Source organism: Sceloporus occidentalis, unplaced genomic scaffold (genome assembly GCF_023333645.1).
Source record: "Sceloporus occidentalis isolate IW3139 unplaced genomic scaffold, rSceOcc1.0.p SCAF_5, whole genome shotgun sequence".
In the NCBI taxonomy this organism is placed as follows: Eukaryota; Metazoa; Chordata; class Lepidosauria; order Squamata; family Phrynosomatidae; genus Sceloporus; species Sceloporus occidentalis.
The window spans coordinates 186,949,486-186,976,381 of NW_028316985.1; the positions used below are offsets into that span (position 1 = coordinate 186,949,486).

Genomic DNA, 26,896 nt, shown 5'->3' on the forward strand with positions numbered 1-26,896 from the left:
GGTAAACTTATAATGGGGTTTTCTGTGTGGGTTTCTTCAGAGGGGGTTTGCTACTACCATCATCTGCAGCTGAGAGGGTGCGAAATGTCCAATGTCACCAAGTGGGTTTCATGGCCAAGCTGGGAATCGAACCCTGGTCTCCAGACCATAGTCAAACAACACTCAAATCACTACGCTATGCTGGCTCTCATTATATCATTACATCCCTCCAATCCCAGACAAAGGCGATTTTATAGAACATCAAATAGATCTCAGTGCATGTGGCCTGAATATAACAATGCACAAGAAGGGAGAATCAAATCTACAGTTATAAAAGATGAGGTTAGGGCTGGATAAGTGCCATCCCAGCATCTGACACGAAGGCTTGCACCATTTGGTAACAAAGGGCCCGAACAGACAGGCCAAAATAAAGCTGCTTCGGGGCACTTTGGAGGTATGCTGTTTAAATGCTGCATGCTTCCTAAGAGGCCGGAAGCCGCGCCAAAGCCACGCTCCAGTGCTAAGGACTGAAGTGCAGCTTTGGTGCAGCTTCTGGCCTCTTAAGATGTGTGTGTCATTTAAACAGCATACCTCCAAAGTGACCTGAAGCAGCTTTATTTTGGCCTGTCTGTTCGGGCCGAAAAAGCTTCTAGGAAAGGAGTCTCAAGGTACCAAACATATATCTTTGTCCTTATAAAGAAAAAGAAAAACAAAGGGGAGGGTTCTATATTACCTAAGGGACGTATTGTTACTGGCCAGGCAACCTGCCAAGATTTCAAAGTAAGAGGGGTTAACAAATAAAATATAAATTAACAACATGTTTCAGAGCCGCAAGATTCCCACACCTGCTTTAAATTCAAGTAGGAATCATCACCACATCTGGTGGCTACAGACTCCATGGTTTGACCGTGGGTTGTATAAAGAGTTGTCTCTTTGGTCTACTCTGCAATAGCAACAGCAATAATCTCGTACCCCAAAGGCAAATCAGAAAGAGGGTTCTTGCCAGTTTCTCAGAATAAATAAATAAATAAATGACCTGAAACGGGTCATTTAGCCTGAAGAGGGCTAAAGACGAAATAACAGTTACATACTATATGCAGAGAGAAAGAGAGGTTCTGCTGGTAGGTGCTTTCTTTCCACAACAGGCCCATAGACCTAGACATAAAGCAAGATCATCAATGAGGCCACCCAGCAGCTGCAAAGCCAGGGAGAAAACTGGCGGCATGGCAATCCAATTTGCAGCTCCCTTTTTGGCACCTGGCCCAGTTAGAACAACAACACAGAGGCTTCGGCAGGCCACGTTGAAACCCCCTCCCCGCCATCCCCTCCGCCTTTTGCTTTGGAATGCAGATTTCTCTTTCAAAATGTGCAGTGCAACCTCAGCCGCCAGAATTGCAGCACCACACGCCATCGGCCCCAGATTCAACTGCTCTCCCATGCAGCGTTCAGGACGACTGGTCTCTGCTCCATGAAACATGCGGTGCAGGGAAATGCCTATTTTGATTCTACAGTTCGCTCTCCACATTTGCAGCTCTGCCTTTTGCAGATTTGATGATTTGGGGGTTTGATTAATCTGTTCTCTCTAGGAATCTCTAAGTCCTCCAGCACTATTATGCCAGAAGTTGACCATAGAGTTGTCCTGGAGACCCTAAAAGTTCCCAGAGAAATCACTTCTCTAGGCATTGGTAGGTCCTGCAGCATGATTCTATGATTCACATCTGGCAGCTGTTGACTACAGAGTTGCACTTGGAGGACCTGGGATTAATAATAATAATAATAATAATAATATTTATAACCCGCCTTTTCACAAGGAATCAAGGCGGGTTATAACAGCACAAAGAATAAAAACAACACACATCAGTATCAATTACACTTTAAAAATGACCCCCTTCCCGTCCTCCCATCCCAATCATAAAAACAAAACAATATAAAATATTTTTACAATATAAACTTTGAGAATTATAACTAAAAGAACAGCTAAAAATAGGGGTAGGAGACAGCTAAGATGAATTTATGTTTAGAAAACAGGCAGACGGGGGCATCCATATTCATGGAGGGGAGGCTAACCTGGGATTCCTAGAGAGGTGTTCTCTTAGGTAAAAAGACTAGTGGGGGTGGGGGGGTTCACGGCTTTTCTGCAAAAACGGGGGTCCTTCACCCCTAACCCCAGAGAATGTGGAGGGACCACTGTATTTTGATTCTACTGCTGCTGATCTCATGGAATTGTCAACCATCACCACTGTGGTTTACTGACTGCTGTCCATTCAGAAGGACTCACAACCAACATGGAGGAGTGGCAACTCAGAGCCCTGAAGAGGGGGAGATCTGAACCAGGCTTCCTAACCAACTGTAAGGGATCACTCTGGACCTCAAATGAAACAGCACCTTCCAGTTTGTAAATGTTTCCCCAATATGCCTATTTACCTGTATAACCTAATCTGACTCCAGTCATGGACACCTTACAGCCTGTCTGGACTACCATGAGTATGGGGCTGCTTCTGAAGAGCATCTGGGAAGTTTTGTCCCCATGCTGTGACAATGCTATGACAGCTTTACACAGCAGCGGTCCTAAAAGTTTCTCATTCCATCCCCTAAATGTACTCTTGAATTCAGCTCTAAGCCTGGAAGCCCAGGTTTCAAGGGTGACCAGGAGTGCATTTGCGCAGACAATAGTGCCTGTTTTCAGAGATGTCAGATCAGGCCATGGTGGCATAGGCCTTGTTCACATCCTGTTAGGACAACCATAATGCACTGATGAGGGGTGCCCTTGAAAAGTGTTCAGAGATTTCAACTTGTCCAGAACGTTATGGGGCCTGGTTACAGGGACCATGCAATTCCCATTAACACATAATAGAGATCTGGTGGGATAACTCCCATGATTGGAATATTACAACTGAAGGGTATAACCTATTCCAAAACAAAACTAAACAGATGTTGTAGAAAAGAAGGGGGAGAAGCTTTATAAGTCAAGGGCAAATCCATGAGTGATCAGAGTGGACCAGTTGAGAGCTTTGGGGGTAGATAAATGGAGAAACAAATAAGCACAGCATTGTGGTAGGGATTTACTACAGGCCACCAAACGAAGAAGTAGTAGTGGACGGTGAAACAAATCTCAAGGATGCAAGAATTAGTAGTTACGGGGTCCTTCAATTATTCTGATATCTGCCACAAAATTAAGTCTGCTAAGAATATGCTCTCCAACAAATTCCTGATGTGCCTTGAGGATAATTTCTTATTTCAAAGCTTGCTTCCACTCTCCACACTGTGGCAGCAACTTCTCGCAACATGCGGTGACACTGCCTCCCTGGCCACTTGTTTGCTATTACTTGCGATATCATTTATCCGTGTCCCTGTAGATACAGGGGTCATATTGTATACAGGTGTCTATCTGCAAGGATCTTGATGACAATGCAGTGACCTATTAGGGATGCTTTAGCTGGAGATCCTGTACTGGGCAAGGAGCTGGACTCGGTGGCCCAAGAGGCTCCTTCCAATGCTATGATTCTGTAACTTGTGCAGACAAGACAGAAGACCATCTCGTGGCTATTCTGGCACTATGTGCTCCAAGTCTTGAACATTTAAGATGGGTTGGTGCTGAAGGGGCTAAAAATGCAGTGGTAACAAAGAAGTAACAGCATCTGACCAATTAAGTACTTTGTGACAAACTTGTTTTAAGTGTGATTTTAACATATTTAAATTCTTCAAATGCATTTGCTTCTACCTGAATTTTTATGCATAAAAGCAGGCTATAAACGTAATAAATAGGAAATACGATTCTTCTGGAGTTGCGCTTGACAGAGAAGTGCATCATAAGAAGAGTATGTTTGACTGACAGTCTTTTTTGACATAAGCAGAAGAGCAGAGATAACCTCCCCAGTTTACAACCATCTGCACTGGAGAAGTAGCAATAAGGCTTGTGTAGGTCGGATGCAGCAAAAAGAGGTTTATTTTTTTAAAAGTTGATAGTTAAGCAGATTTGCAGTTAAATTCTCTTATTCACCTAGGCTTATTTATTTGTGGCTTTAAAAAAGCAGCCTCCTATAAAACTTCATTGTTTGCCTGGATAAGATTCTTACTTATTAAAGTCAACCTGGATGATAAGATTATTGAAACAACTCTTGGGAAACTTTTTGTCTTTCTTCATACTGAGAAGTGGATTGCAGTGGTCAATAGTAACTTCTAGCACTGGCAAGGCAGAAGGACATAGTACAGTCGTCCCTTCCCTTACACGGGGGATCCATTCCGGACACACACACACACACACACCCCGCATAAGGGGAAAAAGGCAGATGCTCAAGCCCCATTCAGGTGAACGGGGCTCGTGCCCACAGTAACGCACAGCAGCACATGGGGCACATGCGCGCCATTGTCTTTTCTGGGGCGTGGCGCTGCTTCTTCCAGTGCGGCTTCCAGAGTATGCTGGAAGTTGCGTAAGGTGTGCCCGCATATGACGCGGGCGCACTGTACAGAAAAGCATGCTGGTCCTGATGTCCTTGGAGCTTACGATCCTCTCCCCACGAATTCTGCACTTTCCAGGTCCCTATCAACAAACAAAAGACTGACCATCAGGAAAGGGTGGGGTTTGTGCAACTAGAGGGTTTATCTATCAAAATGACTTGCGTGGCGGCTGAAGTTGCAACATGTTTCAACACACAGGTTTTGACATGTTGTTTCCAACCCCATTACCCCACTAACCCAGCCACACTCAGCAGACAATGTTTTAAACGAGAAAGAGTCAAGAGGCACACACCAAGATGTGAGGGTTGAGTGAACCAGCTTCACACCTTAACAGCCACAACCAGCGAGAACATAACCTCCTCCTATTTGTATACAACCCCAGTTCACATGGGTTCAGCTAGAGCAGGGGTGCCCTCCATTTTTTCTTACTACTGAACTACAACTCCCATAATTCTTGGTCATTAGTGATGCTGCCTGGTGCTTATGGTATCTGTCATCAAACATCATGAGAGTGTCAGGCTGCCTATGGCTGCATCAAGGACTGTACAGTTTGGTGGGAAAGGCTGGCCTGGGAGCAGTCAGGGCATGGTGTCCACATGACACACACCCTGATTCTGCCCCCAGGCCGGCATGACACCGCATGCTGCACCACACGGTGTGTGGCGCCTACATGATGCAGCACCAAAAGAGTACAGAAAAGCCATGCGGCAGCTATGGCACCCATTCCAGGGCACAAAAAGGAGCCACTTTTTGCATCTCCTTTTTGCGCCGAGGAAAGCAGAGGTCAGGGCCGCGGCATGTAGTTGCCACAACCCTGATTGAACCCCTCAGACTCTTAAAGAATGTACCACCTCTCAGAATATGAACCATTGTAACATTCTCTATCACACTTAGAATCATAGAATCATAGAGTTGGAAGAGACCACAAGGGCCATCCAGTCCAACCCCCTTCCTAGGAGAGGAAGACTTGCTCCTCTGAAATTTTCATAGGGGAAGTCTGAGCATTGGCCATCCATGCTGAAACCCACACTCCCTGCTATAATGCAGTGCAAACCACCATAGATACAGATGGCGCCACATAAACATACATCAAAATATATGGCAGCGTGATATAAAAGGCTGATTAAGTGTGTGTCTGCCTCTGTACCCTACAGGGCTTAAGTTCTCACAAAACCTGGAGTATTGTCTGACAAACTGGAACAGAAAGGAGTAAGGTGAGAAGCATCTTCACTTGCAGAAATTCACAGGCAGCTCACATTCTAGGCCAGGCCCTGCTGCTTTGTGGGAAAGTAGTGAAGATGAACAAATTCCATGTGCACAGGCTCAGAAATCTGTAGAGGGATCCAGACTAACAAGTAATTAACACCTCACTGTTTGGGTGGGGAAGCTATGGCTCTCCAGATGCTGTTATAGCCACGGTGATGCAGGAGCTGTAGTCCAACAGCATCTGGAGAACCACAGGTTCTGCATCCCTCTTCTACTGCAGGAATAGGAGACATGGGCAACAGTGGCATCGGCCATCCCGAGTCAGCAGGGTACACCAGGTAAATGTTCAAAGCTGGTTTGGCCACTGTGCCATTTGGGAAAATGCCACCACTACAATTAAACAGACACCGTGGAAAGGAGCACAAATTCCAGAGAGAGAGAGCTGTATCTATTTGCACAACTAACAAGTCTATCCTAAGTGTGCAAAGGCCCATGTTGTCAGACCCATGAAGAGGCCAATTCAGCAGAGAAATGAACATATGGTGAGCAAAACAGGAAGGAGTCAACCAGTAGGACCCAAAAGGTCAAAAGAGCTAAAAGACAGCCATCAATATATCCTATTTCTCTCCTGGGTACTAATGATCCAAGATAAGCCAGTGAAACCCACATGCCTCCAACTGACACTAAGAATAAGCCAGATATACACATGCTCTTTGTTTTTCTACTAACTTCAAACAGGCACTGCCTGGATCAAGAGCGTGGATCAAGAGTGACGCAGAACTTGCTTCTTCACCAAGTCAACTTCAGGGCTACCTGCCAATCAAAGCCCCAAGCTCCCTTGGAGAGCAAAGACGTTCCAGAAGCAAGACTTACCTATATATACTCATGTATAAGTCCATCTCATTTATCAGTCGAGGGAAGGTTTGGGGACCAAAATTATCGATTTTGATGAGCTGTGAATAAGTTGAGGATAAAACTTAGGGGCATGCAACAAGGATGTAAAGGATGAGACAAAGGAAAATGATGCCAAAGAACCTAGAAAATTCTGGCAGGCATAACTACTTGTGCTCACCCTAAAGGCTGGATGTATGAGGAGGGAACTACATAAGCAGTGGCTGTGAGGTATGTGGGGGAGATGGTAAGACATAGGTAGTGCTAAGAAAACGCACACATGTCTACCCTCTTGGTGCTTCTTTGAGAAGAAGCCAAAAGCCACCATCACTGCTGATTTATTTATTTATTTATGGATGGGATTAATATCCTGCCTTTCTCCCAAAATGGGAACCAAGGCAGCTTATCCATGAAGGCATTCAAAAAGGCCAGAAGTGGTGCTGCGGTGTAGTGAATATAGGGGATCTGTATTTCTTTTAGGTGCTCCCAGGATGGACTAAGCTCTTGCCTTTTGCCATTCTACTCAGAGAAGAGGATGGTTTCTTTTTTGATAAGAGTTAAGGTGTTGTATTTACATTGACTTGTGCATAAGTTGAGCCAGGTTTTTATGGGTCATTTTTTTGACTAAAATGTCTAGACTTATACATGAGTATATACAATAAGCCTGATGTCCAACCCCCATGCTTGGGAGTGACAGGGCAAGGCGGCTGGAATACAGTGGTGCCCCCACCACTTTCCTCCAGGCAGAAGTTGCAGAGTTCAGCCAAGGCAGGTGCAACTGCTGGCCAGGATGCTCCTGTAAAAATACCCAGTCTTCTTGCTGCATGTTTTGCTGTGAAACCTGACAAGGAGGTAGAGGACAGAGCCCAAGGACATGCACAGTCAAGGAATGGGCTCAGCTGTGTGCAGTCTGGACACCATTCAGAACAAGGAGAGCATGCTGGACCTGCGACGCTGGACCTGCGACACTTAGGGGAAAGTAACTCAGCCGAATCAGCAGGCTATGCCGCACATCCAGCTGGCTCATGTAAACAAACAAGGATGCCCACAACAACTGCAGGCTTCTCTGTACATCCAAAGGCAATAATTTATTTGTTAAAAAACAGAGCACTGAGCCACAATGTGGCTGAGGCTGGCTGTCATTTTGTGTTTGGTGCCTCATACAGAAAACTCAGAGAACAACTCTAGATAAGCTGGAGAGAGATTTGGAACGCCTCCTCTGCCAGTTGCCTTCTAAAAACTCACTTCTACTGGCAACGTCAAACTTCTCAGGCTTTGAACTCATTAATATCCTTCTCATTAGTAACACCATCAGCATATGTAATACCTTACAGAGGAACATCAGGAAAGACAGGCCCCTTCTGCCCCAAGGAACTTGACAAACCAACTTTCAGCAGTGGGAAAACAATAGAGGGAGGAGAGAGAAAGGGATGTGTGCAACTAAGACCAGTTAGGAGTGTGTAATTAGGAGCAGCTACAGTACTTACACTTTGTGGCAGTGAAGACAAAAAGCTTACGCCAGATGCTTCGCAGAAAAAATGAGGATTGCAAAGGCTTTAAAAATGAAACACTGTCTAATGACAGAGAGAAAACAGCAACCATAAAAGACACCCAACCTTGCCGTTTTTTTGAAATTTTCACTCAATGACATGTACCTTAGGAAAACAATGTATGGCCACTAGCCATTTTAGCCCTGGATGAGGCTGGTGACCAAGGGCTGTGTAATTCCTAACGTATCCACCCAGAACTCTCCCACAATGTTGGATCAGCTAGAGTCTTTGGGTGTCGAATGACGCTTTCACAGGGGTCAGCTAGGACCATAGGAAAACACATATTTGCAATGGTCTTAGACACCGCTCCTCTATCTGTTTTGTGGTTGGGGGGCATCACAACATGAGGAACTGTATTAAAGGGTTGTGGCATTAGGAAGGTTGAGAACCACTGAGATAGACAGATCAAACCAACCCCCTCACCTCCAAAATGCATACAGCATATTCACAAAAAAGGGTTAGTAGCATGAACCAAGACTGTCTTACTTCCAAAGCAATCATGGTGGTGAAGTCAAAGGCTTTCATAGCCAGCATCCATAGGGGTTTTTTTTTTTTTTTGGTGGTTTTTTGGGCTATGTGGCCATGTTCTAGAAGAGTTTATTCCTGAGGTTTTGCCAGCATCTGTGGCTGGCATCTTCATTTCTCTGAAGATGCCAACCACAGTTGCTGGCAAAACCTCAGGAATAAACTCTTCTAGAACATGGCCACATAGCCCAAAAAAACACAAAAAACTAATCATGGGGGTCTTTGTGAGACTCAAGGGCTCACAAACAGAGAGTCAGATCTCCACAAATGTGCTCTGCTTAGCAGCGAAATCTAAAATGGTAAAGGTTTGGCCAGTGTCAGATTCATCCCACATGGCCAAATAAGCCCAAGGAAGGATGGGACAAGCAGCAGCCCCAGCATCTTGTTGAAGAGAAATAACGCCATCTGGATTCAAGCAACTGAATTTCATTCAAACCTCTGTGATACGCAAGACACTTCAGAGCCAATGAGCTACACACATTGTCAGGTACATACACAGCCATGTGCAGAATCTACAGCTACAGCCACTCTGTTCTTGAGCTAATCCATGTAAGCTGTATAAAATGGTGGTGGGGTGGGGGGTTAAAGAGGAGAACCAACCAAAAAGGGCGGCAATGCTGTACAAATCTTTGGCCTAGGTCTTCTCCGATACTGCCAGGAAAAGTCTCTTTAAAAAATCAAAACCATTTAAATTTCTAACCAGAGCAAAATGTCAGGGCAGATGTTCCATGTGGCAATACTAACCTGTAACTTCAACCCAAGGCCAAGCACCTGCCAAAACGAGCTGGATCTCACAGCTGAATGCAGAGCCAGCCCACATGGTGAACTGTGAAGGCTACACATTGGAGCATCCACACATAAGTTAACAGGTTCCTAGTATCAGTACAAAACCACCACCCATTCAAGTTAGCAATTTAACCTGGAAAATGGGTCTTTTTGTAAAGATGTATCATTGAATACTAAAATTAGGGTTGTCCATGCCATCATATCTCCAGTTTCTCTATATGGTTGTGAAAGCTGGATGGTGAAGAAAGCTGATGGGAAGAAAATCAACTCATTTGAAACGTGGTGCTGGAGAATATTGCTAAGAATACTGTGGACTGCTAGAATGACCAATAAAGGGATCCTGGAGCAAATCTGCCTGAACTCTCCCTGTAAGCCAAGGTGACTAAAGTGAGGCTGTTGGGCTTTGAATGAATCATCAAAATGCATGACTCCCTAGAAAAGATCATAATGCTTGATAAGGTAGAAGGCAGTAGGAAAAGAGGAAGACAACATTCCAGATGGATAAACTCAATCAAGGAAGCTGCAAGACTGCCCTGATTTTGCAAGGCCTGCAAGGCAGTTTACTGTGACTTGAAGGTCTCCCATTCATGGATCAACTTAAGTAAGAGTTGGCTTGATTACAGTTAACAAAAACAAACAACAATGGTCTTTCCAGACTTTTGGCTTATCCTCCCAGCTCCAAAGTAAAGTCCCTTTACAGCTCAGTTCCAGACAATCCCTTTGCTCTAGCTAGAATTAATAAAACTCCCTCCCATGCTCCAAAATTGTACTTTGCTTGAGGCATTTCCCCTCCCAACCCCAGAGTATCCTCATCCAAAGCACTGGTGGGATGATGCCTTAAATAAAGTGCAATTTAGGCTAGTTCAGAGGTCCTAACAAACATTGTTAACATAACACATTGTTTTAGAAGCAACCTACAGTGAGCCTTGGGCTTCTGTATCCCTCTCCCTTCACTTCCACTGCTGATCCATCACCACTATTTTGGCTCAGTTTAACAAGCAGCAGTTAATCTGACCTATGGTTTGTTTCAAAAGAAGTCAGCTTCGTAACTTATGGTTTGACGTTGGCTGGTTTCAAACAAACTGCCTAAGAGGTTCAGACACACTTCTACCGTGTGACGAAGAAAAGAATGGACAAAGCTTCCAATCTGCTGCTTGCAGCTGTACTGTACTAGAAGAGCAGTGTGTGTGTCTGTGGCTCACCACAGCTCATTCCCATCCTGGCCAGAGGCAGTTTATTGTGACATCCGAACGAGCCGAGTGACTTTTGCCTTGACGCTGGCTCCTCAGCCTCCTCTTCTCTTACTCACTATACTTCCTCTCCTTGCTTGAATTCTTCTGCCAGATCCCACCACCTTCCGCAAACTCTCACTTGAGCCATAAGAAGGTTCTCTTCAAGGAGAATTGACAGATTAACTAATCTAAATCTAAAATACCTTGTCTTTGCCTTGGCCCTTCTTTAAGGCAACCTAAGCCATTTCTGCATTCTGCAGTCAGTCCAGACACTAAATAAACGGGTTGCTTTGAAGCCTCAGGCTATCCGCCCAGAGCTACGTATATGGACACTGAACCAAGTTAAAGTTTCATGGCATTTCCTCTCAAGCAAGTCCACGTAGGATTAGCAGCATGGGCTGGAATCTGAAGCATCCTTATTTGAAAGCAAGTCCTGTGAAAATTATACAGGACATAATTCTATACTAAGAACTGACTGCAAACTGAAAGGCTGTTTGGCAGGGAAGACACAGACATTTACATACACTTTCTATAAAATCTCAAAGCAAATACATAGACACTGACCACAACAGAGGTCCAGAAGACACTGCAGGAATAATCCACTTTGAGACCACTTTAACTGCCCTGGCTCACTGTAGTTTTGTGAGACATTTAGCCTTCTCGGTCAGAGAGCTCTGGTGCCATAACAAACTACAATCCCCAGGAATCCCTAACACTGAGTGGTCTCAGACTGGATTATTTCTGCAGTGTGTTTTGGACCAGAGTCATTTCTATCCCCTGCATTCTATTTTACTCTGCCTGATGAACAAGGTTGTGTGTTACAAATGCCACTGTGATATATTTTGGGCCTTTTAGTTAGCCCAGTAAAGGTATCCCCATAAAACAATGTGTCACACTGCACTGGCAGACACAATAAAACTCCTTTGATTATATGGTCCCTTTGTCTTTTAGCAGCTGCTACAGCGAAATAAGCACTGTTTTCTACAAGAAGAGCACACCCAGCCACCCAGCCCCAGACAAACCTGAGTTACCTTATTAATTCACAAGAACATGATCTGAAGGACACAAGACTTCTCCTAAGAGACTTAACAACAACAAAGGAAATACGAAAACAGCTATGGAGAAAAACTCTTTGTGTAGTTTTGGCTGCACAAACACAATCTACTGAGACAGTGTCCCACTCCGCCTCACCAGGGGTTCAGTCGTCCCATCTGAAACAAACAAGAAATACACAAGATGACGTTCCATGTGTGTATGTGCTTTCAAGTCACCCGTCGACTTATGACTACCCCAAGAATTTCATGGGGTTCTTGTAGGTAAGGAATACTCAGAGGTGGTTTAGCCAGTTCCTTCCTCCATCCTTTGAATCCAATCTTTCTGCTCTCAATCCAGAAGCCAAGAAATACGTCACACTATGTTTTCCCTGCGAGAGTTCTCACCAAACTCCAAATGGGTGACTGGGCAGGAAATTAATGCAAGCTGGCCTGATGCGCACCACACAATCCAACCATCATTTCATGCTCCCAGAACTTGCAAAGCCCAGAGTCTGCAACATGTCTCTTCCCACATTTTTTTTCCTTTGGACAGGCCCAGAAACTACCAGCATTCCCAAGCTGTTCTGGCTTGCCCTTCCAAGCCTGCCTGACAAACCAGATTTGCTCAGAGGCCCTTTCAGTGCACGCCGAGCAAAGTACATGTTTTTCTGGTTAGAGGTTACGTTGGACTGCTCCAGGATTTTCAAAACATATCCCTAGCCAGCTTGATACTTCATATCAAAAGAATGACTACAGAGAAAACAAAAATAATGACTATGGATGATCTACACAAATTCAATTCAGACAATGATGAAATAGAAATGGTTAAAGAGCTCCCGTACCTAGGATCAAACATTGATCAGAATGGGGACTGTACTCAAGAAACCAGAAGAAGACTAGGCATGGGAAGGGCAGCCATGAAAGAACGAGACAAGATCCTGAAGAGCAAAATACACAACTGAGCACCAAAGTCAGAATTGTCAAAAGCACTGTATTGCCCACCTCCACGTCCGGATATGAGAGCTGGACAGTGAAGGAGGCAGATAAAAGGAAGCTCAACGCATTCAAAATGTGCTGCTGGAGAAGAGTGTCGAGGATACCATGGACAGCCCAAAAAACAATGGGTCCTTGAGTAGATCAAGCCAGACATTTCTTTGGACCCCAAGGGGATCAAATTGAGACCATTCTTTTTTGTGGGTTTTTCAAGGCTCTGTGGCCAAGTTCTAGAAGAGTTTATTCCTGACGTTTTGCAAGCAGCATCTGTGGCTGCCATCTTCACAGAGTGTTAAATGTCAGGAATAAACTCTTCTGGAACATGGCCACAGAGCCCAAAAAACCCACAAAAACTATGGATGCCAGCCATGAAATCCTTTGACTTCACAAACTGAGACTGTTGTACTTTGGCCACATCATGAGAAAGCATGACTCATTTGAAAAGAGAATGATGCTGGGAAAGGTAGAGGGCAACAGAAAGAGAGGAAGTCCACATGCCAGATGGATGGACTCTATTATGGAAGTCATGGGCACTGATTTGCAGGAACTAAGCAGAGGAATGGGGGACAGCTGGGAGATTTCTCATCATGAGTCGCGGTCGACTCAAAGGCAGTTAACAACAACAACATCCATAGCTAGATATTTAAGGGTTGCCCCCCAGGCACCAAAATAGACAACATCTCACTGGAGGAAAATGGCATAGGATTTCAGCTTCACCACGATTAGCAAAACCCATGTCACTAGAGTTGAGAGAGCTGGACACACATTCCTCCAGTGTCCACGATTCACTCACAACGGAGCTAGTTTAGCTTCCGGAGGAACACAAGATTTAAAAAACAACAACATTACAATCTCATCAAATCCATTCAATCCGAGGGACAGGCAAGAGAACCATGCTGCTCCAAGAAGACCCAATAACAGCAAGGAGAACTGGAAGAATTCTCTGAAGACACCAGCCACAGCTGCTGGCGAAACGTTGGGAATCAACTCTTCTAGAAGATGGCCATGTAGCCCGAAAAAGCCACAGAAAACTAAGAACTGGAAGGCCTCCACTACACACCAGCTCTGTAATAATGGCAACCATCAAGACAAGAGAGAAACTCACACGTCAGCAAAGTTAGTTTCCTGACCTCTACTTGTCGAGCGCCAAACAAGACTGCAGAGTCTAAGCACTTGCATAATATGTCAATCTGGCCATTGATCAAGAAACCAATACTTCTGGAAAAACCAACTATAACTGATAAGAAGTTGCCTGCAGTATTTGCTCCTGCCTTGCAAGACCAGAAATCACAGCGAACGGATAAAGCACTCGGGTGCCACTGCAAGGAGCCTGTGTGTGTGTGTGTGTGTGTGTGTGTGTGTGTGTGTGCAAGGCTGGTTCATTCAGTGCCAGAAAGTGCAAACAACACAAAGGGCCCAGTCCAGAAAATGGTAGTGCAGTAAGTGCTTCATCTGACCAGCCCTCTTGAATCTTCCCCTATACCTGCAAGAGAGGCCACGGCTAGCCTTGTCCAACTGTCTGTTTCCTTTAACAGGCATGGCTGGATGCAATGCCCTTTTAAAGTCAAATCGCCAAGGGCGCTTGCTTCTCTCCCCAGCCTGGAGGCAAACACAACCGTTTCATCCTCAGCACAACAGAGATATGAAGTGCCTTACCACCCAAGGCACCCAAGAGAAGAGCTGGAAGGGGATCAAAGCTGAGATGCACACAAGGTTTAACTAGCCTCTGAACTGCCACAGAAAGCAAAGCAGCAGCAATTCACCATCTGCTGTCCTGGCATAAAACAGACCAGAGGGCAGCCTCCAAGTACATGGCCCCAGCAAACCTTAGGCCCCTCTGCTATATTAAACCAAGATTTGAAGCAGAGCGCATGGACAAGGCAAGGGAGCCAAAGGTGCTATTGTTGCTTTTCAAGATTGAAACCTTGAGGTCTTCACTGTGATTTGTCAAAGTTCAATGCCTACTGAAAGTTATGTGAAGAAGAGCAGCGTGGGATAGAAGTTTGAGTGATGCACTAAGATCCTGGGAGCCACGGTTCAAAGTCCCGTTCAGTCCTGGAAACCTGCAGGATGACCTAGAATCACAGAATTGGAAGAGACCTAAAGGGGCATCAGTTTCAACCTCCTTCTGTCATGCAGGAAGACCCAATCCAAGCCCTCCCTGGGTCAGAGGGCCATGAAGACTCTGTTTAAAAACATCACAAGAAGGAAAACCCACCACTCTCCAATGAAGCATCTTCCACTGTCCAACAGCTCTTATTGTCAGGACGTTCTTCCTAATGTTGAGGTGGAATCTCTTTTCCTGTATCTTGCATCCATTGTTCTGGGCCCTACTCCCTGGAGCAGCACAAAACAAGCTTTTAAACAGGGTTATCATATCACCTTTTAACCTTCTCTTCTCCAGGCTGAACATACCCAGCTCCCTAAGTCTCTCCTCGCAAGGCATGGTTTCGAGACCCTTCACCATTTTGATTTTATCTCAGACAGCTCTCGCTCTCTCAGCCTCAAGAGGATGGCAATGGCAAACCTCCTCTGCCTAGAAAACCCTATGCTAGGGTTGCTGTGAGTTGGGGGTGACTTTGAGATATATCAGCAACAAAGTTGGGGGGGGGGCATGCATCTTTCTCCACCGACACAGAGCCGAGCCAAAATCTCTCCCAGCAGATACCAGCTTATTTGGCCAGCTATCTTACCACTCCCTTGCAGCTTGAGAAGATGCAACTAACTACAAGTATGGAGAACATAACCATGGCCAGAAGCCTCATCCCAATCAGCAAAAGCAGCCCAAGGTAAAAGTCCAGAGAGAATGAGAGTCTCCCACAGTCATTACAGGGGGGGCATTCATTTAGTCTTGGGTGAGATGCTCCTGGAGTGCAGCTCCTATCATCCCTGACCGCTGGCTAGTCTGGTGAGAACGGATGGGAGGCACAGTCCAGCATCATCTCCGGCTCTATTTGCTTGCTCAGCCTTTGCAGTGGGGCAAAGGCTCCCTCTCGGTCCTGCTTTGGCCATACCTCACCTGGAATAATACTGCGTCCAGTTCTGGGCACCACAATTCAAGAAGGATGTCCAGATGGTGAAAAGTCTGGAAACCATCAAGTCCTATGAGGAGAGACTTAGAGAGCTGGGTATATCTCATCTGGGGAAGAGAAGATCAAGGGGGGATATGATAGCCATGCTTAGGCATTGGAAGGGATGCCATGCTGAGGAGGGAGTGAGCTTGTTTTCTGCTGCTCCAGAGAATAAGACACAAGGGAGGAATGGATTCAAAGTACAGGAAAAGAGATTGCAGCTAAGAATTAGGAAGACCTTCCTGACAGCGGAAGAGTTCTGCTTCACTAATGTATTCTTAATGCCACTAACTGCTAAGATTGTTTTGATTTCAACCTGCCTTGAGGGACTGGAAAGGGATTGTTTATGGACTTCAGTGATTTGTCATGCTTTTATAGATTCATTTGATTGCGACTGTATTTATATTGTTTATTGATTTTGTTTGAAGTATTAATTAGTCAAGGGATTGGGAAGGGATTCTTTGTCTCTTATTCCACTTTCTGCATTGTATTTTCTTACTGCTTTCGCTGCCTGGATTCCTGCGATTCGATGGGAGACAAACAAATCAAGATGATGATGATGATGATGATGGTTATTATTTATGACTGTGCTCCTCTCTCCCCCAATTCATCTGCCCAGGAATTTTATTCTACTTTGCTGGTTTATTAATATTAATTGTATTGTTATTGCTATTCTATTTACATTAACATTATCCTTGTTTCCCCCCGAAATCCATTCATTGGGGAAGGCATTCTCTTTCATTTACTATGTATTCATTCCTTATGTATTATTCTTATTATTATTATGTATGGTTACTCATTCCTCTGCAATTACTTTTGTTAATTTGTGACTATGATTGTCATTACTTTACATTATCATTATCATCCTCTTTCCAGTCCTTCCAGGAAGGAATTTATTATATTCTGCTTTATTGATTATTATTATTATTATTATTATTATCCCTCTATTTATTATTACTATTAATTCCCTATCTGTGATTATTATTACTTCTCTATTTAGTGTAATGATAATAATAATAATAATAATAATAATAATAGCAATAAGAGGTTTCTTTGTATTCGGAGGATTCGTACAAATACAAAGAGATTCCTATTTGCCCTGACTGCTCTTATGGATCGCCTTCCATGGAGCTGCTCTGACTCTTAGCATCCTGGCCCCAGTTCCCGGGCCTTCCTTGCCTGTTTGGGGCCGAGGCGGCGCCTGGTCTTTCGGAGCGCGGCCGAGTCCCGCTGCCTACCTTCCGGGGCCGCCCCCAACCCCGCGGGGCCTCTCTCTCTCTCTCTCTCGCGGGCTCTGAGGCGCTGACCGGGCGCTCCTCCTCCGTCCGCCGCTCCGCTCGAGCCTCCGCCAAATTCTCCTCCTCGCTCAGCTCGATCCCTCTCAGCCGCACACACTCACAGAGAGCGGCCTGCCCTCGCGCCATTGGCCGCCGCCGCCGCCACTCCTCCCGCCCCGCAACCCCATTGGCTGCCCTCAGCCCTGCGCGCGCATAGTCCCCGCCTCCCTCCCACTCTCTCTACAGTCAAACCGTCCCTGCGCTCTCTTCTCTCCCTTCTTTTCCTCCATTGGCTGCTCTCCTCTCAATGCCCCCCCTTCCCTCCAATCACAACCCTCCTTTCCTTGTCCCTCGCTTCCATTGGTCCGCTTCCCTGTCCGTCTTTCATTCCCTCAACTCGTCTGTCTGATCGACGGGCGTTTCGTTGTTGTTGTTTTGAGATTACAAAACCTCGTGCGCTGATTGGTCGAGAGTATACGTTCTCAAGCGCCGTCCCCACGTGGGAGAGGGAAGAAGGAAAGCGTCATTGGCCGGCAGAAAGATACACGCCCCTTAACAGCGCACACTGCTTCGTTTGTGATTGGGCAACCCGGCCGTCGATCAAGGCGGAGGCTCAACCAATCAGAGGTCGAGGGTTTAGGTCTGAACCATATGAGCGAATAAGAGCGGGGGGGAACAAGATGGCGGACAGGACTTCTCTCCTTTGTCCTGGTCCAATGATGCTAGGAATCCCCCTCTTTTTAGAATGAAACGGTCCCACTGAAAGTCAATGGAGAAATGCAAGGCGGCCACGTGCGTCGCTTGAGAGTAAATCTGATGGCTTCCTGCGGGGCGTTGCTTCTGTTCTTGTTGTTGTTAATTATTAACAGTTTCTAATAAAAATAATTTAATTTTAAGAATAAATAATGACAATTAATAATAAATTAATAATTAATAGTAAATTAATAAAATAAAAAAAATAATAAAATTAATAATAATCTATATTAAATTAACCATAAATAAAATGATTAATGTATGTAGCTGCTCTGACAGACATTAGGGCTGAAGGGCGGGGTATAAACACCGTAAATAAATAAATAAAGTAAATTATATCATGCAAATTAATAAATAATAATAATAATAATAAGTCTTTGTACAGATCCTGCATTTCTCTCTGCAATCCTTTATGTTCCAATGAATGCCCCAACAGACCTTACAAAGCCCTATAATATAATTATTATTATATATTATTGCATTATATAATTATATTTCACAAGCACAACCATCATCATCATCATCATCATCATTATTATTTGCTGGGCTGAAGCAAATAGAGTAAGGTAGGAAGAGCGCATGCGCGGACGGAGTAAGGTAGGAAGAGCGCATGCGCAGGCGCCATTCTCTTCCGCTTTGGCTCCTCTGGCAGAAAGCAAAACAGGCCGCCGATTGGCTGACCCTCGTTGGCGTCCTGCCCAATCACTCCTCGCCTTGTGCGCAGGCGCGCTGCATGCGCCGTTCTTTTGCGTCTTGGCTCGTCTGGCAGAAGGCAGAGCGAGAAGCCTCGGCCTCCTCTTGTCCAATCACGCTTCCCCCTCTGCGCAGGCGCTTTGTAGGGGAAACAAAAACCACGCTGAGTGAAGCCGCGGAAGAGCCAATGAGGAGAAACAAATCCCTCCGCGCCTGCGCAGTGCTCTCCCGGCGCCCTTAGGGAGAGAACAACGCGCATGCGCGGATGGGACTATGGCGGCCGTGAGGCGAAGGTAGGCGGGTTTACATGGCGGCTTTACATGGTTTCGAGCCAGGATTCGAACCCAGGTCCCCAGAAGTCCTAGTTCAACGCTCTAACCACTGCACCTCGCAATAGACAACCAGGAACAGATTTGGGGGCGTTGCTGTACTTTGCTGCCTGGCCAAGGCAGCCACCCCTGGATATAGATTTGTATAGAGATCGATGCATCTGAGGAAGCGGGCGGAGGCTGGGAGAAATGCCAGGGCTGCGCTTGGACGGGCGGGGATCGAGGAGGAGGAGGGGGGACCCCTGCCTGGCTGAATGAGGGGCTTCTGGGAGTCCAAGTAGAGCGCAAGCTGAACATGAGTCAAGAGTGCCATGCGGCAGCTAACAAGGCCAATGCGATTCTAGGCTGCATCCATAGAAGGAGAGTGCCTAGATCCAGGGAAGTCACAGTGCCCCTCTGTCCTGCTTTGGTCAGGCCCCACCTGGAATCATCCTGGGTCCAGTTCTGGGCAAAACAATTCAAAAGGACATTGAGAAACTGGAGCCATGTGTCCAAAGGAGGGAGGCTGAAATGGCGAAGGGCCTGGAAACCATGAAGCCCTAGGAGGAAAGCTGGGTGTGTTTAGCCTGGAGAAGAGAAGGTTAAGGGGTGATATGATAGAGTCATGTTTAAGTATTTGAACAGGGGTGTCCTGTTGAGGAGGGAGCAAGCTTGTTTTCTGCTGCTCCAGAGAACAGGACCTGAAAAGAGATTCCATCTCAACATTAGGAGGGACTTCCTGAGAGTAAAGGCTGTTCGACAGAAGAACACACTCCTTTGGAGATTTTGGTGGAGGTCTTTAAGCAGAGGCTGGATGGCCATCTGTCAATGGGGATGCTTTGATTGTGAGTTCCTGCATGGCAGAAGAAGGGGGTCTCTTCCAAATCTAGGATTCCATGAAACCTCATGCTGATAACCTTGCTTTCAGTGAGTCTCCAAGGTGCTTCAAGATCTCTCTACATACCGGTTCAACAGACTAACACAGCTAGATCTTTGAATGTCCAGAAAACGTATCCAGGAATAGCTGCGTTGGCCATGCAGCAAAGTACAATAACACCCCAAATCCACAAAACTGCATTATATACATTGGGGCAAACAAAATGTGCCTTTGAGCCCGTCTGGTTTAGTAGTCCAAGGGACTGGACTAAGCCTCAGCCATGGAAAGTCATGTTGAGCACTGGGAGAAATGGTATTATATTTGTGGTTATAATTGTTCTTCTACCATTGGAAAACCTTCCCTTCTGGAGAAATAGAAGGTACCACACTTAGGGAGAAAAGTACAATAAAATGCATAGACCTAGGATAAGGGACACCTGGCTCAAGGAGACTCCATGCGAAAGGGATCTAGGAGTCCTAGTAGACCACAAGTTGAAGGTGAGTCAGCAGTGGTAGAATTCAAAGACATAGCTGTGTTAGTCTGTAGAATCAGTTGTAGAGAGCTCTTGTAGCACCTTTCAGACTCACTGGAAGAAAGAAATTGGCAGCATGAACGTTCATAGGCTTCAGTCTACTTCCTCAGATGCATTTAGTGGGGTGGAATCCAGGGACAGACCTATATATGTCATTGGTGTGTGAGAATGTCAATTCAAATTCACAATCCTTTGTGTATGGAAATGAAGAGTCAAGGCCAGTTTTAATGATAGTGTTAGTGGACAAAAGCAGAGGAAACTAGCCAGTAAGTGAGGACAATAGTAATTATAAGAATGGAGAGGCACTTAATTGCTGTACGCAAAGGCAGTCTCACACACGAATGGCATATCTAGGTCTGCAATTAGCAGGGAGAGGTTCCTGCCCCTGTTCAGCAGAATTTTGATCCTTATGAAATGAAGGGGGGGGGCTGTGAAATGAAACAGAATAGGGGACTTTGCAAATTACAAAAGCATAGATTGGTGAGTCTTTCTTCTCCTGGTGCAGTTTTACTCTGTGGAGTAGAAGCAGTCAGCAGAAATTATAAATGTAGTTTCATGTTTTCTAACTTTCAGCTTTGTGATGTCTGTGGCATCCCTTGCACTCCATGTGGATTCTTGAGCCATTTCCATCTTGGTTTTGTATGAGGCCCTCTTCACTGCAGCCGACTCAGACTGAAGCACAGGAGCCCCATCAGCAGTTACGCCTGCTTACTTTCAGCCATTCTGCAGAACTGCATCCTTGGCTTAGTTGAATGAAGTTGTAAACAACCGTGGTTAAACATAAGGGAGATAATAAAAAGGCTCTGAATCCAAAGGGACCAAAAGGTGGTGCCGCCTTCATGCATAAGGGAAACAAGCCTCCGCAGATGGGAGGCCCCCTTCCTGCTCAGCATCAAGGAAACATGCCTCCATGGATGAGAGAAAGAGTCCCAGATGTGATGTGGGGTCCTGAAGGGAACATGTCTCCATGGAAGAGCAGGCCAGGCTATGATGGGAGGTGTGAACTTGGAGAACCTATGCCTCCCTGGAGGAGGGGCTCTTTCCCGGGGGAGAGATGTGGAGGGTCCATGCCTCCAGAGATGAGAGGCCCTTTCCCAGGTGAAATGGGTGAGCGTAGGGGGCCTGTGCCTCCACAGATGGCGGGCCCATTCCCAGGTGAAATGGGTGAGCGTAGGGGGCCTGTGCCTCCACAGATGGCGGGCCCATTCCCAGGTGAAATGGGTGAGCGTAGGGGGCCTGTGCCTCCACAGATGGCGGGCCCATTCCCAGGTGAAATGGGTGAGCGTAGGGGGCCTGTGCCTCCACAGATGGCGGGCCCATTCCCAGGTGAAATGGGTGAGCGTAGGGGGCCTGTGCCTCCACAGATGGCGGGCCCATTCCCAGGTGAAATGGGTGAGCGTAGGGGGCCTGTGCCTCCACAGATGAAGGGCCCATTCCCTGGTGAGATGGGTGAGCGTAGGGGGCCTGTGCCTCCACAGATGAGGGGCCCATTCCCAGGTGAAATGGGTGAGCGTAGAGGGTCTGTGCCTCCACAGATGAGGGGCCCATTCCCAGAAGAGATGGGTGAGCATAGGGGGCCTGTGCCTCCACAGATGAGGGGCCCATTTCCGGGTGAGATGGGTGAGCGTAGAGGGTCTGTGCCTCCACAGATGAGGGGCCCATTCCCAGAAGAGATGGGTGAGCGTAGGGGGCCTGTGCCTCCACAGATGAGGGGCCCATTCCCGGGTGAGATGGGTGAGCGTAGAGGGTCTGTGCCTCCACAGATGAGGGGCCCATTCCCAGAAGAGATGGGTGAGAGTAGAGGGTCTGTGCCTCCACAGATGAGGGGCCCATTCCCGGGTGAGATGGGTGAGAGTAGAGGGTCTGTGCCTCCACAGATGAGGGGCCCATTCCCAGAAGCGATGGGTGAGCGTAGGGGGCCTGTGCCTCCACAGATGAGGGGCCCATTCCCAGGTGAGATGAGTGAGCATAGAGGGTCTGTGCCTCAACCAATGCAGGGCCCATTCCCAGGTGAGATGGGTGAGCGTAGAGGGAACATGGCTCCACGGATGAGGGGCCCTTGCTCAGATGCCATGTTTGAACAGAGAGGAAATGTTCCTCCACAGATTAGGGGCCCATTCCCAGGTGAGATGTGTGAACCCAACAGGAATGTGCCTTCACAAATGAATAGACCAAATTTATCTGATCCATGGCCTCATGGGCCTTTGCCAGGAGAAGATGATATTAGAAGACCAGCTCTGTCCCCTGCAATAAAGCAGAAGGAAGTGGGAAATAGTGCCCCTGTCCATTTGGCAAAGGATTCCTTTCCATCTGGAAACCACAGTTCTAACCAGCTTGCTTCAGCAAAGGTTGGAGAGCCAACCACAAAGGTTCAGGAACGTTACATACAAGAAGGCGCTGAAAGAATCTTGGAGAGTTTTGGTTTATCTCATGAAGACTTGGAGGAACTTAGTTCCTATCCAGAGAATCAGTTGAAGCCTGAGAACATGCCTGAAATTTTGAGAACCATCCGAATGCGCAAAATGGCTCAACAGATACCATCCCAGGACACTTTGAGGGGAGATGGGTTGTACAGTCCTTTGACTGGGCCTATGGGGATAGCGCAACCCTGCACCCCTTTCATGGGACCATCAGTCTCCCAGCCCACAAAGCTTCCCACTTCTTCAGAGTCCTGGAAGATGAACAAATGTCCTACTCCATCCATGATGAATGATTACTACGGCGCATTCCCACGGGTGTTTCCGCATACTTGTATTTTGTGCAAAATAGAATGTATACATTCAACGGTGAGTAGCTCCCCCCCCAAATGAGGACTGATTTGATTTCACTCCGGTTTATCTACTCATTAATTAACCAGTGTTAATTGTTCCGTTAAGTTTGATTTCAGAGAAGTGAAGGATTCTGTTTTAATTATTTAGATCACAGTTGAAATCACTGGAGAGGAAGAGTCTGTTAAGGCATCATGTTTTAGTAGAAGTCTGTCATTTTTTTTAATATAACCCTCATTCATATTCAGAGATGTAGATTTTTATTAGATGGTACTAAGTAAAGAATCTGAATGGATTTTAGATTAATTTTCAATCCATTCCCTCCCTCAAAAAAACAAACAAACAACAACCCTGAATCCCTTACATTTATATCCAAATTTGTCCTTGTTCTGATGTATCTATCTTTGGACTTCGACACCATTTTAATTGCCATGAGATTTGTTGTTTGGTGAGGCACCAGCACTCTTTGACAGGGAAGGCTAAAGAACTTAGAAAACTACAAATCCCAGGATTCCATAGGCTGGAGTTACAGACTTGAAGTGCTGTCAAACTGCATTATCTCTGACATGCAAATATGAACCCTTACGGAGAAGCAGGTCTGAGAGTGGAGTTACAGACTTTATAGTCAGTGCTTACAGAGTAGGACTGGTCATCTTCCCACCCATCTCCATAACCTGCTCCTAACATATTCAAAGGGTATAATGTAACCATGAGCATCTGTTTTATTTATCCTCTGTTTTTATTATTTGATACCCAGTTTAAATCTTTTTTAAAAATGTAAATGAAATTAAAAGACAATCCAATTTGAATTTTTGTCCCATTTCCAAAGCATCTAATGGTAAGTATCAGTGGTTCCCAAACTTTGGTCCTCCAGATGTTTTTAACTTCAGCTCCCAGAATTCCTGACTGCTGGCCAATCTGGCCGGGGCTCCTGGAAGCTGAAGTCCAAAACACTTGGAGGACCAAAGTTTGGAAATTGCTGGTGTATATGCAAATACACCAAAATCCAACCCCCCCCCCAAACAAACCCCAAAACTCTTCTTGTCCCAAGCATTTCAGATAAGGGAGACTCCAGCTATATGGCGTGACATTATCCTAAGAAATAGATGCATTTGTTTTTCCTTTCTAGCCCCTCTCTGTTCTAAGGATCCAAAAAAGACAGTCATAGAGCCTCATATCCTCACCCTTCAGCAAAATGAAATAGATTGGGTCGGGGCTGTTATCTAAGGATGCACCATGTGGCAAGTTTCCTGAAGCTAAACAGCCTGGCTCTGCTAATGTCAAAGATGAGAGATGGCCTGAGAACCCAGTGTCTGCTCCCCTGAGTTCCCCAGGAGGACACTGAAGCATCGATCTCATTGTTATAGTAGATGAAGGCAGGGTTAACGGACAGCCCATGATATCCCAGCGGAGGTCCTGAGGGCGAAGCTGGGGCTCGCTCTGGGTGGGTTTTTGTGGGAAATCAAAAGCTAGGCAAGAGAGAGCTTTGCAAGACGGCAATCCAGCCAAGCTTTTCATTTGCTTTCATGGTGTCTTTCTCTCCCGAAGGGCTGGCTTCTGCACCTGAACACTGCTACTCATTCAGAGAGCTGCCATCAACTGCGCCAACAGTAAGTAGTTCATGGCATGGGAAATGTCACCCTGGGACTCTAAAACAGTTTGGTTTTACACTTTTAATGCTTCAAATGAGCACAATTGTTAGTGATAGATGTCTTGCTATGGTTCGGAACAGACTGCAGAAATTCAGTTTGAGACTGCTTTAACTGCTCTGGCTCAGTGCTAAGGAATCTTGGGAATTGTAGTTTGTGGTGGCCCCAGAGGTCTCTGTCAGAGAAGGCTAAATGTCTCACAAAACCACAGTTCCCAAAATTCACTTGCCTTGAGCCAGCTCAGTTAAAGCGGTCTCAAACTGGATTATTTCTGCAGTCTGTTTTGGACCTGTATCTCTCAAAACAAGTGCTGAGAGCTTTCCTTTGGCAAATGGGTCGGTAGGTCCTTTGTGGCAGAGCTGTGCAACTGCTTCAGAAGGTCAACTTCGTTGCAATTCAGATTAAAAAGTGACTGTTCTGTTGGTCATGTGATTTTTCTGGAGTTGATTCAGGAGAGATCAGTGCTATAGGCTTAGATGTAAGAATGTATAGCTTACTTATTTATTTAATGCCTCCCTTGGCTGCCTCCCAACCTGGGTCCCAAGGGCATCTTAGACATGAGCTAAAGCATAGTGCAGATGAAACAATTTCCAGTAAAAGAAGTTAAAAGCAAATTAAAACATCAGTCCAAACTATTTATAAGCATTTAAAAACAGCAAGTAAGATGAAAATACAGCACTGCTGTTGGACCCTTCTTTGCATGCTGAAGACTTACCTAAATAACAAGATTTTAACCTACTATTAGAAAGAGAGGATTAAAATCAATCAACTGATCGATCACTTTGTTTATATTTCTCAAGAGTGGGACTTCAGAAGACTTTGACGCTCGTGGGAGAAATAATTACCAGTTTTGATGATTTTGGTCCAAAGCACACTGCAGAAATAATCCCGATTGAGACTACTTTAACTGCCCTGGCTCAGTGCTAGGGAATCTTGGGAATTGTAGTTTATTGTTCTCACTAACAGAGAAGGCTAAATGTCTCGCAGAAGTACAGTTCCCAGAATTCCCTAGCATTGAGCCAGGACAGTTAAAATGGTCTCAAACTGGATTATTTCTGCAGTGTGTTTTGGACCATAGTGCAGTTACAGGCGGATGGACTCTATGCTGTGTGAAATTGGAGGACATTTCCTTGGTTTGTGTTGACTGATTTGTTTTTCAAACAGATACCCAGACTGGAACCCAGAAGATGCCTCTTTCAGAAAGAGGTACATTTTCAATTTCTGTGTGATTATTTTCATAAATAAGAATTCATTTGCAGTAATCTTGATATTCCAACACAATCTGTAGGATCGCTTCTCATCTTTCCATGCTGGGAGACAGCTGAACAGTTTATAGGCTGCTCTCCAGTTAAATCTGGTAGCATTCGTGCGAACCTTCCCATTGCACATCATTGTTGTTTTCTGGAATCTATCACTCTGAAGTTGGGTAGTAGATTGCAACATCTGACTTTTATAGTCACTGGATCCTGCAAGGCCGTCGTGTTTTTATTTGACTTTAAAGAGTTTAATTTATAAATTAAGTTGGGCTATTAATAATTTTTAATTTTTATCCAAGTGTTCCTGATCCAGTGCGAAGCTGAAGGTTTTCATGTCTGGCATCCATAGATTTTTGTGGGTTTTTTGGACTATGTGGCCATGTTCTAGAAGAGTTTATTCCTGTCATTTCGCCAGCATCTGTGGCTGGCATCTTCAGAGAATGCCAGCCAGTCTGAAGATGCCAGCCACAGACGGTGGTGAAATGTCAGGATTAAACTCTTCTAGAACATGGCTACATAGTCCGAAAAACCCACAAAAATCTATTCCTGCCCCAGGCTCTAGGAAATATTGGATCTCGTTATTTCTTTCCTATTAAATGGGAAATGTTGGAGGAAGATTTACACTCTGTTTTTTCTGTTTACAGATATGAGAGTGACAGAAATGCAAACCAAGCTCTGAGGCAACCATCTGTCAGTTCCAGCCCAGAGCGTTCAAGGTCCAGCCATTCCAGGGTTCAATCTCGGTCACGGTCAAGGAGCCCTGGGCATGGTAGAGCAAGCAGGCAAAGAAGCCGAAGTCCAATTAGTCCCAGAAGTACGTAGGTCCAGTTCTCTACACCACTCTCAAACCTCCAGCTCACAAAGGCCAAATTCTAATATACTTATTGTCCAGCCAGCCCAGTTCCCAGTTCTGTGTCCTCCTTCTGCTTTACCTGTCAGCCCCCAGGAAAGACTACTGCTCCTTACTGATGGATCGGGAGGGAAGGCAAAGCACTTCAGATAGGAAGATGAGATTTTAAAAGGGAAGAAAGAAGTGAGGTGGGCTCCCAGATCCAAGA

General features: G+C 45.7%; 2 protein-coding genes across 8 annotated transcripts in view; one reads left to right on the forward strand and one right to left on the reverse strand.

The window, feature by feature from the left end:
- The window catches only part of LOC149313318 (polyadenylate-binding protein-interacting protein 2B-like), a 40,898-nt gene extending 23,755 nt beyond the window's left edge, over positions 1-17,143 (reverse strand). Inside the window, exon 1 of one of the 2 annotated variants that reach the window (XM_089526445.1) lies at positions 16,905-17,143. The gene's annotated coding sequence lies outside the window, so the exon portion shown is untranslated. The remainder of the gene's footprint in view (positions 1-16,904) is intronic. The other variant, XM_089526444.1, reaches the window with a different exon arrangement.
- A 1,544-nt stretch (positions 17,144-18,687) lies between these two features.
- Positions 18,688-26,896, forward strand: part of LOC149313319 (uncharacterized) — a 42,699-nt gene continuing 34,490 nt past the window's right edge. For 5 of the 6 annotated variants that reach the window (XM_089526450.1, XM_089526453.1, XM_089526452.1 and 2 more), the window contains exons 1-5: positions 18,688-18,741; positions 20,739-22,951; positions 24,482-24,543; positions 25,747-25,788; positions 26,483-26,652. In XM_089526450.1, coding sequence (XP_089382576.1) covers positions 21,005-22,951; positions 24,482-24,543; positions 25,747-25,788; positions 26,483-26,652 — 2,221 coding nt within the window. In that variant the 5' untranslated portion in view covers positions 18,688-18,741; positions 20,739-21,004. Of the gene's footprint in view, positions 18,742-20,553; positions 22,952-24,481; positions 24,544-25,746; positions 25,789-26,482; positions 26,653-26,896 lie in introns of those variants that run through there. The other variant, XM_089526451.1, reaches the window with a different exon arrangement.